The sequence below is a fragment of the Oryx dammah genome, unplaced genomic scaffold, assembly GCF_014754425.2.
Source record: "Oryx dammah isolate SB20612 unplaced genomic scaffold, SCBI_Odam_1.1 HiC_scaffold_25, whole genome shotgun sequence".
Lineage (NCBI taxonomy): Eukaryota > Metazoa > Chordata > Mammalia > Artiodactyla > Bovidae > Oryx > Oryx dammah.
In genome coordinates, this window is record NW_024070209.1 from 20996222 (window position 1) to 21012719 (window position 16498).

General features: G+C 42.4%; 1 protein-coding gene across 4 annotated transcripts in view; it reads left to right on the forward strand.

Moving 5' to 3' along the window:
- ARHGEF33 (Rho guanine nucleotide exchange factor 33) overlaps positions 1-10599 on the forward strand; it is a 79520-nt gene extending 68921 nt beyond the window's left edge. The window contains exons 17-19 of one of the 4 annotated variants that reach the window (XM_040224679.1): positions 2952-3091; positions 8323-8397; positions 10184-10271. In XM_040224679.1, coding sequence (XP_040080613.1) covers positions 2952-3091; positions 8323-8374 — 192 coding nt within the window. In that variant the 3' untranslated portion in view covers positions 8375-8397; positions 10184-10271. Of the gene's footprint in view, positions 1-2951; positions 3092-8322; positions 9745-10183 lie in introns of those variants that run through there. The other 3 variants (XM_040224678.1, XM_040224676.1, XM_040224677.1) reach the window with 3 other exon arrangements.
- The last annotated feature ends 5899 nt before the right edge of the window (positions 10600-16498 follow it).

Genomic DNA, 16498 nt, shown 5'->3' on the forward strand with positions numbered 1-16498 from the left:
GACTCTTGAAAAATGTTCATTTCCACTTGCTTTCCTTTTGCCTGGAAAAGGGTGTCATGGTTGGTACTTTGCAGACTCCAGCTGGACGAAGACAGCACCAAACTGTCCAGAAAGCATTGACTCACAAACACCTTCTTTGGCCTCTGTATGGATGTTTAGTATTTTGATGTTTGATCTTGACATCTGCAAGCCTTGGGACATTTAAAGAAGTGTTTAAAACATATTCCTGAAAGGACTAATAGTTCCTGAATAAACAATGTCTCCGCAAGTTATTGGAACAAAGGCAGTTTCTGATTAAGTAGAGAGTAACAGAGTGGCTCTGAGCTGTGCCCTCATTCTTCCTGTTTAACATTTTAGAAGCAGGGTTAGGATTTACAGGGCAGCACTGTATTGATTGAAACACCTTGAAAGTGACAGTCCAGGACTGTCCTTCACTAAGTGTCCCTTACATCCAGCACTAGGGATCCTTTGCCTCCAGGAGAAATGATTTTCCACAGGTGTGAGGGCCCTACGTTCCGCCTGTTCCTATTTCTAAAGGAGTGGGAAGAGATTGAAGATCACTGACTCCCTTCATTCATTTTTCAGCAAACCCTGACTGCCTGCCTCACCCCAGGCTCTGTGCTAAACATTGAGGGTTCAGAAATAAATGACATCCAGTCTCTGCCCTCCAAGGCCACTGGCTTAGCCCTGAAGGAGACACATAAACAGAATTATAATAAACCATGGGAGCACATGGGAGGGTCTCTATTTAAACCCTCAGAGAAGTCTTAGATAGTTTGAATGTCTGAATTCAATTTTAAAAGCTGCTTAGCTATTGGCTAAGTGAAGAATGGTGTAGGGAAATATAAAAAAGAAAGCTCATGGGCCTTAAAAAAAAAAAAAAAAGCAGGAGTGAGTCTTCTTTTGAATACTTCCCTAGGTGGGAGTGGTGAACATTAGGCCAGAGGAACATGAAGAACCTTGGAGCTTCCAGCCCATCTGGACTCCAGAAATCAAAGTCTGTGTCTGGCTCCTGAAAGGCAGAAATACCTTAGTGTGCCCAGCTAAGGTTGCTGAAGGGCCCCGGGATTCTTAGATTTCCTTCTGTCTCTGATTTTAACTCTGAACTTCATACAGTTCTATTAGGTAAAATTTCTTAGATAAATCAAAGTTAGGCATGTGTCAAAGTTTAAAAGTATAGGCACTTGCCTGGCAGTCATAGTTGAGACTCTGTGCTTCCAATGCAGGGGAAGGGTGGAGACGGCATGAGTTTGATGAGTTTGATCCCTGGTCAGGAAACTAGGATCTCACATGTTGCACAGCATGGCCAAAAAAAAAAAAAAAAGTGGATGCAAAAATGAAAGATATATATACATATATATTTTAAAGTTCATTAACAAGGGAAGTAGAAAATAATAGTGCCAACTCAAAGTGACTTGGAATGGGCAGAGATATGCATACAAATCCTATAGTATACATACAAACTCCTATAGTATAAACTGCAAAGAATGCTTTTATTTCATATGCTCATACAAATGTCTTTTTTCCCCTAGTTGATATGTGAAAAATTGGGAGCTCAACAAATGGTTTTGCCAGGCAAAAACCATTAATCAGAATGAGATGGGGTTTTAGCTGCAAAAGATGAGCCCTTCAAAAGCCCCATCTGTAAAGATATTGGCTCTTTCCTGATGAGGTGTGCAAATCTCCTAGGGTTCCATCTCCTCAGATGTACTGGGTATCTGCCATCCTTGCCCTCTGCTGCTGCTGCTGCTGCTGCTACTAAGTCGCTTCAGTTGTGGCCAACTCTGTGTGACCCCATAGACAGCAGCCCACCAGGCTCCCCCGTCCCTGGGATTCTCCAGGCAAGAATACTGGAGTGGGTTGCCATTTCCTTCTCCAATGCATGAAAGTGAAAAATGAAAGTGAAGTCGCTCAGTCGTGTCCGACTCTTTGCGACCCCATGGACTGTAGCCCACCAGTCTCCTCTGTCCATGGGATTCTCTAGGCAAGATCCTTGCCCTCAGAGCCAGCCAAACCCTAGTCTTTAGTGTTCTGTCTCTTAAGAATAAAAAAAGAAGACAATATGCTTTAGTGGCAAGAGCACCTGACTGGGAGTCAGGAGATCCGTGTTCTAATCCTGACTCTGCTGCCAAATAGCTGCGTGCTTCTGGACAATTCATTTGGCTTCTCTGCCTCCAGTTTTCTCCTCTATGAAATAAGACAATCCATACTTTACCTACCTCACAGGGTTGTTGTGAGGATAAGGCCAAATAAGATAAAGTTTGTGAATATGCTTCGTAAAGTATGAAATGCTACAAAATGCAAGATCTTATCAAGATCATGATTCCACAGAAAGATTTTCCTTCAACTATTAGTAGATTTACTTCCTAAAAAGTCCCTAAAAAGCCCACTTCTTAAGATATGGTCCTTGCACAAGTAGTAAATGCTTTACCTGGGAGCTTGTTATAGATGCAGAATTTGGGCTCCACCTGTGACCAACTGAATCAAAATCTGCATTTTAGCAAGATTCCAAGGTGATTCATATAAACATTAAGTGCAGGTGGGCAAGAACATACCTTAAACTGCTGTTTTCCTAATCTGTGTGCAAAAAGATTAGCTAGGCCTAATTTCAGAGATTCTGATTCAGATAGTCTGGCTTAGGGCTCAGGAGCCTACATTTGAATGAAAGCCCCAGTTGATCCTGTAGCCCTAGGACCACACTTTAAAAAATGCTATACTCAGCCATCAAAATGTTGATCTCCATTATTTAGTTATGAATCTTAGTAGAATCCCAAAGAATGCCTAGATCTAGTTTCTTAATTAGCCCAGGTTTGCTTTAGTTGGAATAGGTGCCCGTCATTAGTCTTTTGGGGTGGTAGAGGAAAGTGAGAGGTTAAAAAAATTGTCCCATAGTCAGGATCAATGTTAACTTTGGAAAAGAGTAAAAATACACCCCTCTTTTGTGTTTTCAGGAGATGCATTTAGAAGATGCCACCAGATTCTGTCCAAAGGAAGAAAGAGAAAGCGAGCAAACATCTTTCAGCGATCAAAACCCCAGGCAAGACCAGAAAGGGGGCTTTCGCAGCTCCTTCCGCAAGCTCTTTAAAAAGAAGTGAGTAGCCCTTAGACAAGACAGCATTGTAACTCATTTCCCTGTGGGCTAAGTCTTGAGGTTTTAACAGTAACAAGTAGCCTGGTTTTACACAACTGCTTCAAGCTCAGTGCCTGTACCCAGTAGCCACAATTCCTGCCAGGTGAAAATGTTTCTCATTGTGATCTCCTAGAGTAAAAGCACACTCGGCTCTGTCCTCTGCCGCCTCTGTCTTTTAGCCCTGCCTCCTTGTTCCCAAAGTCCTGTGTCCTGGGAGGAGTGGGCAGAGGAGGTCTCCTGGGAAATCCCCATGGGCGGGAGGAGTGGGGTTGGGTGTAATGGGTGCATCATCAGAACCTCCCCGCCTGTGGAAGGTTTTCTCAGGCATCGCAGCTCTTCCGCCTGTAGGGACCTGTAGTTATCCTGGTTACTAGTGCATATCTGGGGGATATCTGCCCGTGTTTTCCCTAGGAGAAATGATTGGATGGATTTGGCTTGGGTCCTACTTAAAAAATCTCCGTACTCCATAGGAGGCAAAAGCAAGGCATTTCTTTCCTGTGATCCTTCTAAGATTCTCAGCCCTTGCTGTGTGGTATCACCCACCTGTCATTTTGGTCAGCACTTACGAGCACTGTTTCACAGACTGGGAGGCACTGGCCAAATGCTAGCATGAAACGTAAGACGAAAGCACTGAGTGTTAGCGTTTGGCAGCGGGGTGATCTCCAGTCCAGCCATCATCCGTGGGGAGACTGCTGTCTCTTTCTCTACCGTCCTCAGGCCTGTTGTCTCCCTCTTAGAGTTGTTGCCTGGTGCTTTGTTTCCTTTGTTAGAGGAGGTTCTCACAGTGAGCCTTAAACAGCAAGTGTTCCTATTTTAGTGGATGGAAAAGTTACAGGCACTGTTGCTGACTTCATAGTTTGGAGTTCCTGTGTGAGGAAACACAGGGAAATCACTTTCTCCCAATTTAGATAGTGGTCTTGATGGAAGAATTGGGGCAGGCCTGGACTGAGGACTTTTGTGGTCGGTTTGTCTAATTCCTCTCCTAGAGGGAGGGTAGTACTGAGAGTAGTAGGTCTCTCTGATAGTTGGTCCCACCCACTGTTACTGCAAGAAGAGGCAAGGGGGAGCAGCAATCCTGCAGAGATAGCCCTATTCCTATTCTAGCCCATTCAGTTTTGCTAGAGTAGCCCGGGCGTGCATAACTGCTGGAGCCCCTTGATTTGGGGGTAATGAGCTGAGAATTGAATCCCTTTCTAGGACCATAGATTTAGATCTTTCCTGACCCAGCCCCTCCTGTCAAGTGTGACAGTGGAGAGACCTGGAGACAGTTCTCCAGCCTGACTTTGGAATGCAGGCTTCTGAATCCTGCTAAGAACTCCAGACTCCTAAGACCACTGCTTGAGCCTTTTATTTTTACTTATTTTTAAACCACAGTGTTTCCCAAGAAAACAACCACTTTTTGCCATTTATAATGACTGTGTGCTGCCTGTTGGAAAGCACCCAGTCATGGATCTGTCACTGGTTCCTTTGCACATTCCCGTTCCAGGACCAGGAACAGTGGATAAGAGAGGAACTTTCTTAAAACGCAGCTGCCTGGAACTGGGGCTGGCTGCACCATGAAGCAGTGGATTCTCCTAAGGAGTATCTGGATGACCCTGCTCAGGGAGGCTGTGAAAGGGACACCCACAGTGGGTGGGGAGATCACTGCCACCCGAGTGCTTTCTAGCTTGAGATTTGCTTGAGATTTGACTTTGTTGTAGATCAGTCTGGGAGATCACATCTTTTTAATGCTTGAATCAAGAAATCAGTGTGGCCTGGGACCCATCATTTTAATGACCACATAGAAGGCCAGATTTTATCTTTCCATAGCCTCCCATAGCCCTTGGTTCAGTGCCAAGGACTTGCTGTGGACTCTCCAAATTTTCATGTTGGATAATTACTTTCAGCCCTCTGGCAGATTTGGGGGATCCTTTCTGGAGGGTCAAATGGATCCCCTTAGTCCTCTCCTACTTTTATCATAGACAAGTCCCTGCTGCCTCAATCCAATTGCTGCCACCACTTCTGGCACTGCCTTTGTATTTAAAATCTGAAGTGTTATATGGATGGAAGTAAAGTTGGTGCCATACAGTTGTTGCTCCCTCTGGTCAGCTTTCCTGGCTTTTTACATCTTGTGTAGGACTGTGAACGCTGCTGTGTGATACCTGCTTGTCACCTTGTATCTGGGGTGCTGTGGTAGGCCCTCTGGAGACTTGGGTTGGGGCAAAGAAGCAGCTTGAGTAGCTTCTCCTGAGTATTTTCATCCAAGAACCTTGGAAAGTTTGTTCCATTTTGCTAAAGTAGAGTCAAAGGGCAGGGAGGCCCCAGCATAGCACAGAGAGGTCAGCGGCTCTCAACTCAGATGAGAACACTTGACTCTTCTCATGAATGAAGCATTCTTTGTTATACATATGTGCTGTGTGAGATGCTTGTCTAAGAATCGTGAGTGACTTGGTTGGTCCCAGCTGTTAGGTAGGAACTCGCAGACTGAAGCCAGGCATATGGACAGGTACAGGGAGGAACCAGAAAGAGACACTCTGCCCATCCTCCTCCCATGTGTTGGGAGGTCAGGCTGGCAGCAAGCCCTGTGACTTCAAGACGTGGTTCATCCTGGGTACTGAAGTCAGGCTAGAGGCTGGCCTCAGAGGTCCAAAACGGATCAGAGCCAGAACAGCTCTGTGTCACACCCGGGGCTCACTGCCTGCCTCCCCACAGCCCTCTGGAGGCTCGTTCCTGTCTACACTGACACACTTTTTGTATCCATAGGGGCTTGTTTGGCTGGTGGCCCCACACACCCAGAATGCTGCTTCGGGATGAAGCTAGGCATGGAGCCAGATGCAACAGAAAACCTGAGAAAGGGTTCTCTTCCCTCTGAGGCTGGGAGGGCCGAATGCTCATACCCACAAGGATTCAAAAGGGAGAGTCAAGTTGACATCATAAAAAAAAAGTCATGAAAAACGCCCAAGATATCTGGGGGAGAGGATGATGCTCTGACCGTTTCTATCTCAGGCACATTCGTCCTGGGTAGATACCAGGTCACATGTCCTTGAGAGCTGCCCAGAATTGGTCAAAATAAAGACGACATATCTTAAAGTTGGAAAACGTTAAGTGATTTAAAAAATTTTAAATGAGGATTCTTAGAAGCCAGGAACAGAACAGACCTCATGTGATAGGTTGATGGTGGACTGAATCCTTGTCCCCCTGCCTTTGAGCAGGATGGAAGGTAGACCATCCCATTGTACAAGCATTGACCTGGAAGCTTTCAAAAACTTAAATCTAGACTGTCCTGAAGTCCGAGACCGATGCTACTTCATCCCTATGTGTGAATCTTACACTTAGGCCAATACATAGTCTTGGTTGGGGGTGTGCATAGCGGAAGAGGGTTCTGTAAGACAGCTTAGGGGCAGGGATGTACATGCTCTTTTTATCCTCAACTCTCGTGGGAGTGGAAGACAAAGCATATGGCATCCTAATGATTAATTCTACTTCCTCACCCGTTTCTTCCTCTTTAGCACTTTGTAATTTACATGCCTCAGAGGGTCTCTTTCCCAGTCAGCACCCTCCCTCTACCAGTCCCATGGAAATCTCTTCTTTCTTTAATCACGTACTGCAGAGAGAGTACTTCCACCGGGCCCCATATGACTGAGTGTCAAGTGAGTCCGCTTTTATGATGTCCTGCCTTTGCCATCTGCCCAGCCTGGACTGTGGAGCAGACCATGTCATAGAAAGCACAACTATTAAAGAATCCATTGATAACTGCACCCTCACGTTCTTCTCTGCCTCCTCAGAGCCTGTCTCAAGTTCTTCCTCCGTTCTTACCCACTTTGGGATTCTCTCTCATTTCCCATTTTAATTCCCAATATAAGTTGAAAATGGAAGGAGATGGCTGAAGAGAAAACATTGACTTAAACCTGATTATGGATGTTACTCAGAGGGTCATTTGAGATCAATCACTAAGTTAAGGGTCTTCAGTGTTCCAGGTTCTGTCAGCAGAAGCTTAAGATCCAGATGTAAGAGTGACCCAGCTACAAGGTTTAGTGCCTGGAACACAGTAACCCCTTTACAAATCTACATCAGATGAGTGCATGTTTGTGGCCCTGTTGATTGTCAGGACCAACTGACGTGGCCGACAGGATGGGTGCTCCGCTGCTCCCTTTCTTCTCCATCTGCATGTTCCTCAAGCTTGCAAGGCAGACAGTCTTTCCAGTCAGAAAAGCAACCCTTCTTAGGTCAGAGTCTCCTGCACCACTGATTCCAGCCCTCCTGTTTTCCCCAGCTCCAAATAAACTTTATGGCTTATTGTAGCAAATTGATACTTGCATGACCTACCCAACTTGTGATTTTTTTTGTCTCTGTCAGTTGAGTGGAAGGAAAGTTAGGGACAGGTGTGTTCCCCTCCCATCAAACATTTAGATGGCTGTGTCAGAATGTACTGGCAGCCATCCTAATCTTGCCCAGCAAGTGTTTGCCTGCCTGGCCCTTATGTGTGTTCCTTTGCAGTCAGCCAGAATGGCCCCAGCAACTCAAAAGCCATTTCTATATTATAGAGAAAGGGGATAAAAAGCAAATCCACTAGCTTTTCACCTAGACTCCACAGGTTATTTTTCAGTAATTTAGGTATGCATTACTCTAGAACCTGACAACCACACATTCACAAGGGTCCAAAAGTTGAGGTGTTCATATACCATGTAAGCATTAGAAAGAAATCAGCTAAAAATATATTTAAAAGGGTGAAAATTATGGCTACAATAGAATACTAGATCTTGAAAATGATTAGCAAGTTACCATTTAGTTGCTGCTAAGTCACTTCAGTCATGTCTGACTCTGTGCAACCCCATAGATGGCAGCCCACCAGGCTCCCTCGTCCCTGGGATTCTCCAGGCAAGAACATTGGAGTGGGTTGCCATTTCCTTCTCCAATGCATGAAAGTGAAAAGTGAAAGGGAAGTCACTCAGTCATGTCTGACCCTTAGCATGGACTGCAGCCTACCAGGCTCCTCCATCCATGGGATTTTCCAGGCAAGAGTACTGGAGTGGGGTGCCATTGCCTTCTCCGACCATTTAGTTAATTGTTAGTTAATATCAAGAAATGAGGAGCCATTCACACACCTGCAGACAGAAAGGTGGTTTGTGAGAAGAGCAGTTAAAAAAGAAAAATACTAAGCTGAGTTTGTGGACTTTGGAAACTAGACAGGGCGATTTTGGCATTTGTTTCAGAAATGGGAACTCAACTGGTGAAGATTTCTGTGGTCCTTGGGGCTGGTGGTGACATCAGAGCTTTCCCATTTCCAGGTAAACATGAAACAGTTGCATGTTGGAACCATCAAAGTATGACATGGTGGGTTTTGGAGAGATCAGATGTAGCTAAGAGGGGAAATGGAAGGCAAAGATATTAAGTTCTGATGAATGTTTTCTGATGAGAAACTATCATGTGGGGAAACAATTTAGAAGAAACAGTAGCCAGATTCAAATCTTGCTTCCTACTTCCTGCCCCCTCGCCCTGCAATGCTTTAGGCATTCTTAGTCTTCTGGATAACAGAAGATACGGGGAAAGAATGACATGGTCAAAAATCTATCTTCCAAATAGTTGGGGCACAAGTGCACCAATCAGGGATGATTTGAACTGGAGGTAGCGGGGAGTTCTGAGAGAAAGCCTAGAGCTTTAGGGTGGGGCCTGAGGAGGTGGTTTCAGGGGAGAATTGCAGGCGGCTTCTGAAAAGGAAAGAGACTTTCAGCCCAGCCAGCCATCATCTTACTTAATGAACACCCAGATGTACTGGGGTTGAGGAGAGAAATTTCTTCCTCTATGTACTGGGATATAGTGGAAAAGGGTTCCTTACTGACCAGATGGAGGAAGTGTGGTAGACAGCTAAGGCCTTCATTTGTGAAACCAAATAACAGGGTCAGAGTTAAAAATAAAAAATCCAATCAATCATCAGGTTTCTAGACATCAGAATTTTAGTCTTTGCGTGGATCTAGATTCTTTCCTTAAATAAGGTAAAGGAATGTTTGTATTCTGCCCAATGATTTCAGTAAATGATAGAGTCATAATTAACTTATCTAATAGCAACAGTGAGGACGTTCACAGTGTATCTACGATAGTGAAAGAATGTATCCTTCTTTTGTGGATAGTGGAAGCATGCCTGACTCTGCCTCGGCATATGGAGAACTTGCTCAGTTGTGTAGGAGCTTTGGACAAAGAACTTCATGTCTAACGTCACTGTCATACACCTTGCATGAGGTCTTTTGATATTGCTTCTTAGTCACTGGGCTAGTTTTTACCCATTCTAGCTCAGAGCTGAAGCTAGCCAAAGGGCCCCAGCCTAGCTTATCAGAGGTTATTTCCAGAAAGCCTCCTCCCTCTAGGGACTTCTGACATGAACAAACTGGAGAAGGTGCAGAGCTGGAATGGATTACCCAACTGGCTTAACCAAGAGAAAGGAAGAATACACCCTCGACTGGGGACTCAATTGGACTGTTTTGAGTTGTTGTTTCTTGATTGGGCTTGGTCTCCTATGTGGTGGTTGAGATAATAGAATCTCCTTAATCTGATTACTGTACTGATTTCTGCATTCTGCCAAATGTAGCATATATGTGTGGTTGGCTTCAATAAATTTTTTCATTTAAAAATGAAAACAAGCAAAAGCAAGAGTTTGTAATGTAATGCCCAGATTAAGTAAAGGCCCTTGATAACCTTGGTTGAGAGCAATGAATTCTATCCCTTAAAATCTAAGGGCCTTCTTAATTTGTGTAGTAGTTCCTTGATTGAATTGAAAATAGGATTTATTGAATTTTCTAATCCTTTCTCCCCCATTGACAATGCTATTACATGATTTCTTACACTGTCATACACAATTGTCATAAGTGTCCCCATAAAGCACTAGAAAGGTAAACTCTTTATGTGCACTGCAACTATTAGTTACACATGTCCAGAGTCATGAAATTCAAGGGAAGTAAAAATTATTCCGGATCTAGGAGGCAACTGTTTTACAAATGCAAAACAATTTGGTTAGATAAAATATTTGAAAACAATTAAAACCAAATCAACCTGTACTTTATCTGTGTGCTGAGATTTTAGGTCCAGTGGATCAGAATACAGGGAAAAAACTAATGAGAATCCCTCAATGGATCCTTCACCCACCAAACAAGATTTCTTCAGAAACCGACTTGCTCTTGCAAATGAGCTTGACCAAGGAACAGCTGTGTAAAACATACTTAAAGTTGTATTGTCAAGTGGTAAGATGAGGATAAAAAGCTTGTATATATCTGTGTAGGAATATATATATATATATTGATGTATAAATCCCTGAGGAAAACTAATATAAATACTTACATATGAAACTAAACCAACATACAGGACACTGAAGAGATGAAGATTAGTCTGTGGTTGAGAGCTGGCTCTTTGAACAACACTTGGGACAAGGGAAATGAAGACTTTGCACAGCATTACAAAAACACAATAAATCTGGAGGAAAATAAATGCTTGTAAGAAAACTTCCACCTTGAAGTCATTCCCCCAGTATAATATTGAGCATGTTCATATTTAACGTGGATGTGAAATTTATGCTTCCGAGGTATTTAGCTTATTCATTTCATCTTAGACTAGTATACACCATGCTAGGGGCCAGTTCTGTCATGCCATATATCTTCCAAAAACCCCAAGGCAACACCTAACATCCCTTAAGGCAAAGCATCAGTTAACACAATTGTATTACGTGTTGCAAATATGAGTTGTGGAAAATTTGTGCTTAAACCATGACACAAAAGGTTCAAAGCTTAAAGACATGTTGATATGCAAATAGGAAAAGAACCTTAAGAGTAGTTTTCCTCTTGTTCTATGGTTATGAAAATCAGCGCAGGGAACAGTAATTCCTCTAGAAACTGGGAGGTCAAAGAAACACCTTCCTTCACGTGGGTTGTGGGTTGTGCTGCGGATGGGAAAAAGTCCAGAGTCTATGTTTTATTAAATACTCAGGATTCAAAGATCCACCAGTGATCCTGAGTGTCACTCACAGTGGACTGAGAAGAAAGCATTGATGTAGCCACATTGTCTTAAAAGACGTTCTTCAGTCTGTAAAGGAGGTAGCAACAACGTCTATACTTTACTGGCTCACACACAGTGGTTGCTACAAACACCAAGTCAGAATGAAAGCTTAGGGCTAGCATTACCTTATTCTGTTTTTCAGAAGTAAGTTGAAAAGAAAGTTCTTACAGTACAGGCAGAAGAATTATTGCAATGAGGCTTGCCTGGCTATGGGGAAATAAAATGTGCTCTGTTTCCACACAGATATGGCCCAGATGGTCCATGTCCTTGACATGCCTAGACTTTGGAATCATAATAGAAAACAATTAGGTTTAAACAATCCATCTCTATTTCTAGGCAGTTCTCTGTAATTTGGGGCATAGGTTACTACTATTCATTGAGAATCTTGGTACTGCAGCTGACTTCTCCAGAGGGCTGTTCCTATAGTGATGTACTGTTTGATAAAATAGGGGAAGTTTCACTTGTAAGTCTTACAAGTTTTCTTCCCTTCTCTGATGACTAATCAGGAACCCATCTATTAGCATCTTGAACAAAAGGAGTCTGGAACAGTCACAGGATAACTGCCAGGTTTTTGGAGTTTCTGATATTTAATTTGAAGCCAAGCTTTTCATTTTTCTGAAATTAATGAACTCCTTTGAAATTAGATTTCTATTATAGGGCCACAGATGTTTTGGGGGTCAGTGCTTAAAAGCAAAGTGTGAAATCGACTGGACACAAAAAGTGAAACAGGAGACATAAGCTCGTAAATAAAATATTAAAAACAAAATTTCTTTCCCCTTCATATTATTATAGAAATAATCAATTACTGGGAAGGTTTCAAAAATATCACACGCCTCCCAAACTTTCGTTTTGATAACAGCCTTTGAAAAATCTTAATGCTACGTTTGTAGCACAACCCCATTTAGTTGTATTTTAGGAACGTACCCGATAAAAACTAATCATAATGTTGCTGCTCTCTGGGTCTCAATCACCTGATATCTGGATTTTTTCCTGGTAGCTTTCCTCCTGCTCCCATCAATCCTACAGGTCTCTAACATCTCATTCCCAAATATTGCCTGTGTGAAACTTTGACTGTTCTTAATCTACAAATTCCAAACTCCTTGACTTGACATTCAATCTCTCTCCCTCCAGTTCAGCTCCAAGTTTTTCTCTGGCTCCACTCTCCCTATTTGCAGTCTGGGTGAACTACTGTGCCTCAGCTAAGCTGAGCTCTTATTTCCTGGCAAGCCATGCACCTTGCTCAGTTTCACTACTGCTTCATGTCTTTACTCTGGCCTCCTTCTCTGCTAATCTTTAAAACCCAAATCTAAGCCTCATCTTTCTGTGGCCTCTTGTGGTGTAACTTGTCTATCTTTTGATGGATGTGTCTTGTCTTCCCAACAAGAATGTAAGACTCTGCAAGGGCAGGAACCATACCAGAGCTTTTGAAATTCTTTCCACCTCTAGAATAGTAGGTGCTCAGTAAATGGCTGATATCAACATTAATGAGGGTGCTCTAAAAGATAGAGACCACAGAAATTAATTTCTACTCAGAATTTGTCAAAGAGTTTCAGGGTTGTCACTTTACTTTCCTGTCTTTTTTAAAAAAATCAATCACAAAGGAAATAAAATACAGTTGTCATCAGAAACAGGTAAAGACACCACTATCGCTGTCACAGCATGTGCATTAGAGAACATCTCTCCATTAAAGAGAACAGGCTGCTACTCTTCCAGGTTGTACCGGCTGATTTCATAATCTTTATAGGTAGCACTGTAAACTGAGGGAGGAGACAGGATCTTTAATGATATTGATTAATGATATTTAACTGATGTCACACTAGGGATGAGGTCAGAGTGTGGAAGACTTGGGAACTGCTAAAACTTGTTGCCTCCAGTCCTCTGGAGAAGCATGGTTTACAAAGGAGACCACTGCCAGCTTCTGGAAGTGTTTGAGTGGATTAGCAGAAAGAAGCACTCCACCGAAAATGAAGTGTTTCTGCCCAGGCTGGGAGTGGCTACTGGTTCCTTCTGCTTTCTTGTGAGGTCTGTATAGGCAACCCCAGGCAAGGATTGTTCTGCTTTTCTGATTCCAGAAATGGAACCTCATAGAACCAGGAGTTTATGGACCAACTTTCTGGGGATCCATGTGGTGGGTTATTTCATCATAGTTTAAACTTCTTGAAATTACTCTTGCTTGCTCAAGGAAAACCCTTCGAAAAGTGTTTCTATAGCACCTCCTGTCATAATCACTCACCTCCTTCAAGTCTGTACGAATATATTATCTTCCCTATGAGGGCACTTAGAAAATTGAAGATTCCTGGGTAACATTTCAGTTCCACTCTATTGTAATATTTCAGAGTGGGGCCCATGAGTCTGCATTTTAAATGCACTCAGGTGATTCTTTGGCCCACTGAAATTTGAGAGCCACTACTTCAATTCAGTAAGTTGAATGAGTCAGTATATAAACCACAAAACTCAGTTTCTAAACACAGATTGACTTTTAGGACAGAATAAAGGATTACTACTTACCTTGAGTTACAGAAAACTGATAGTTCATGAAAACCCAAATGAATCTTTTTGAATTATTTACCATCTGTGTCCTCTACTATCATTTGATGAAAAATATATACATGATCAGTGTTCTTTATAAGAAACTGGTAAAATTGACTGTATATTCTGAATAATCAATTACATGCACTTAGAAACATGATAAAATGAATGTCTTACATTAAGTTGTAGAGTAAAATTAAGTCGTATAGTAAAATTAAGTCTAGTTTTCAGTCTAGATTTTCTCTTGAAATATCACCATACTAAACTTCCTTCCTGAGGCTAAAACAGGGATGCTCTGGGAAAACTAGGGATTCTCATAACCTGCGAGCTAATTTGACTCTTTTACATTCCCTGCTCAGCCTGGGAGCATCTTAATATCTGTGCAGAGGCCAGTGAGTCTCACATGGTAGGGAGGGGTTGAGGGAAAAAAGGGTGAGACAGTTTTTCAAAAAGGAAATAGATTAAAAGAAGGTTGAGAAAACTGATGAGACATTTCTATATTTTAAGGGAAAAGTTTAGAAATTGATGTCTGACACTAAATTTTAAACACCTAAGAATGTAAGAATGTGCTGTAAGCGGTGCTGAAAATACTGTTTTGGGAAATTATCAGACATTTGAAATAGTATTTTTGTACTTAGGCCAAATAACTTGCTCCCAAAATTTATTATTGCTTTCAAAGAGCTTAGTGCATAATCTGTAATAAGTTATCAAATGTGTTAAATATCTTTGTAGAGGTATTTTTATTCTTCTTGTTTCATTCCTTTCAGAGAGAGTAGCGTTCAGTGCTCTAATCCTTAGCAGGAAGACTGAATGTGTGTTTCTTCCTCACGTATATAAACCTGTTCATCTGAAGATTGTGGTGTCTACTGTACAGGGCTGGTGTGGGTCCCATCTGTGTTTCTCTGTGGACTGTTTCCACTTAGCGCGAGAGCCCATCCCCTCTTCTCATTATCATATTTTCCTTTACAACTGGGGCAAACTCTTTAGCATACAAACACGCTTTTTTTCCTCCCATTTTAAGCAAAAGAAACCTGATTGCTCTAGCTCTGTCTCAGTTCTCAGCTTCCTTTGATGTAAAACCTGAAAGAGTAAGCTCTTTCTTTCTTCCCATTCCACAGCACTCCCCTGACTGCTTCTGTCAGGGGCGCTGGTGATTTCACCCTTGCCAAACGAATTCTGTCATTTTACTCCCCGTATCAAATAGCACTGGGCATGCTGGTCACTTCCTTCTTCAGAAATTATTTCCGTACTAGGCCTCAAGGACACAAGAGGCTCCCTATTTTCACCTCTGTTCCTTCCTGGTCTATGTGTTGGTTCCTCCTCTCTCCTTTCGTTTAATGTTACAATGCCCGAGGGCTCTTTGCTTAAATTTCTTCTTTTTCCAGTCTGTACTCTCCTTTGGTGATTCTATCTGGTTTGTTGCCTTTAATATATAACGTTTATGAGAGTGACTCCCAATTTTATATCTTCAACAGTGAACTCTGTCTCAGACTCCAGACTCAACATTTCCACCTGTCTCCTGGGCACTTCTCAGATGTCTTCTGTATTTATTGAAGCCCAAGCCTGTTTCAGCTGAATCTTCCCCACTTCAGTTATTGATAACTTTGTCCTTTCAATTGCTCAGGCCCCAAATCTGGAAGTCTTCCTTGACAATTCTGTTTCCTAAACCCAACATTGTCTCTCAGCTACTTAGCTGTCGTCAGCCATATAGTAGGGCTCTGACCTCTCACTACCTCCTCTGCCATCACCCTGGCCAATCTGCTGTCTGCTGGGCTATCTGCCCTATCCCCACTCAGAACCTCGAACTGTTCTCAACACTGCAGCCAGAATGACAGCCCAGGTGATGTTAGTATGTAAATCTGATCACATCAAGCCCTCTAAGGGCTCTATTTCTCTCAAACAGAAACGAAAGCCATTACAAAGGGTCTGGAGCCCCTTAAACCTCTGATGGCATCTCCTGTTCACTCACATTCATCTCTTCCAGACACAAGTAGCCTCGCCATTCCTCAGATATATTAAGCATGCTCCTGTCTCCACACTTTTGAATCGGCTGTTCCTTGTGATTTGGTGTATTCTTTTCCTAGATACTTGCATGTCTCATTCCTGTACATCCTTCAAAGCTTTACTCAGTGCCCCCTCCTGCACAAGGCTGACTCTCCCCACACTGGTCAAGTTTCACTTCCCCTGCCTTTGTTGATAGCAGTTACAATATTCTTACATGTATCTGTTCTTACTACTTCTTGTCTACGTTTCCTCACTAGATTACTAGTCCCAAGATGATAAGGATTTTTGTCTGTTTTGTTCATTGCTGTATTCCTAACATCAAAACTGTACCAGATACAATAAATATTTTGTTGAATGTTGAATAGTCAGATGGGCCCTTATCAAATGTTTATAACTAAGGTCACTCAAAACCAATTTAAATGACAATGAACATCAAAGAAGCTGTATGGTACATAATCAAATTATGGGAACTTCAGGATGAAATCAAACTCTTTAACAGATATCTGAAAACAGGCAAACTCTGAAGATATATCCCTCATAACTTTAGTTACTATTAAACACTCACTCTGTGAAAGGCATTGGGTTTTACACATCTTACCTTTAAAGCCCCCAAGAGTCCCAGGTAGATCTATTAACCTTGTATACTGAGAAACAGAGACTCAGATTACTTATATACCTCCTCCAAAGTCACACATCTAATGGGTCGTGGAACCAGAAGGTGAACACAGAAATATGACTCCAAAGCACCTGCCTGTACTCCACCAACAGTGATTTATCCTTTTCTAGATGAGTCATGATGGTAGAGAAACCAGCCTC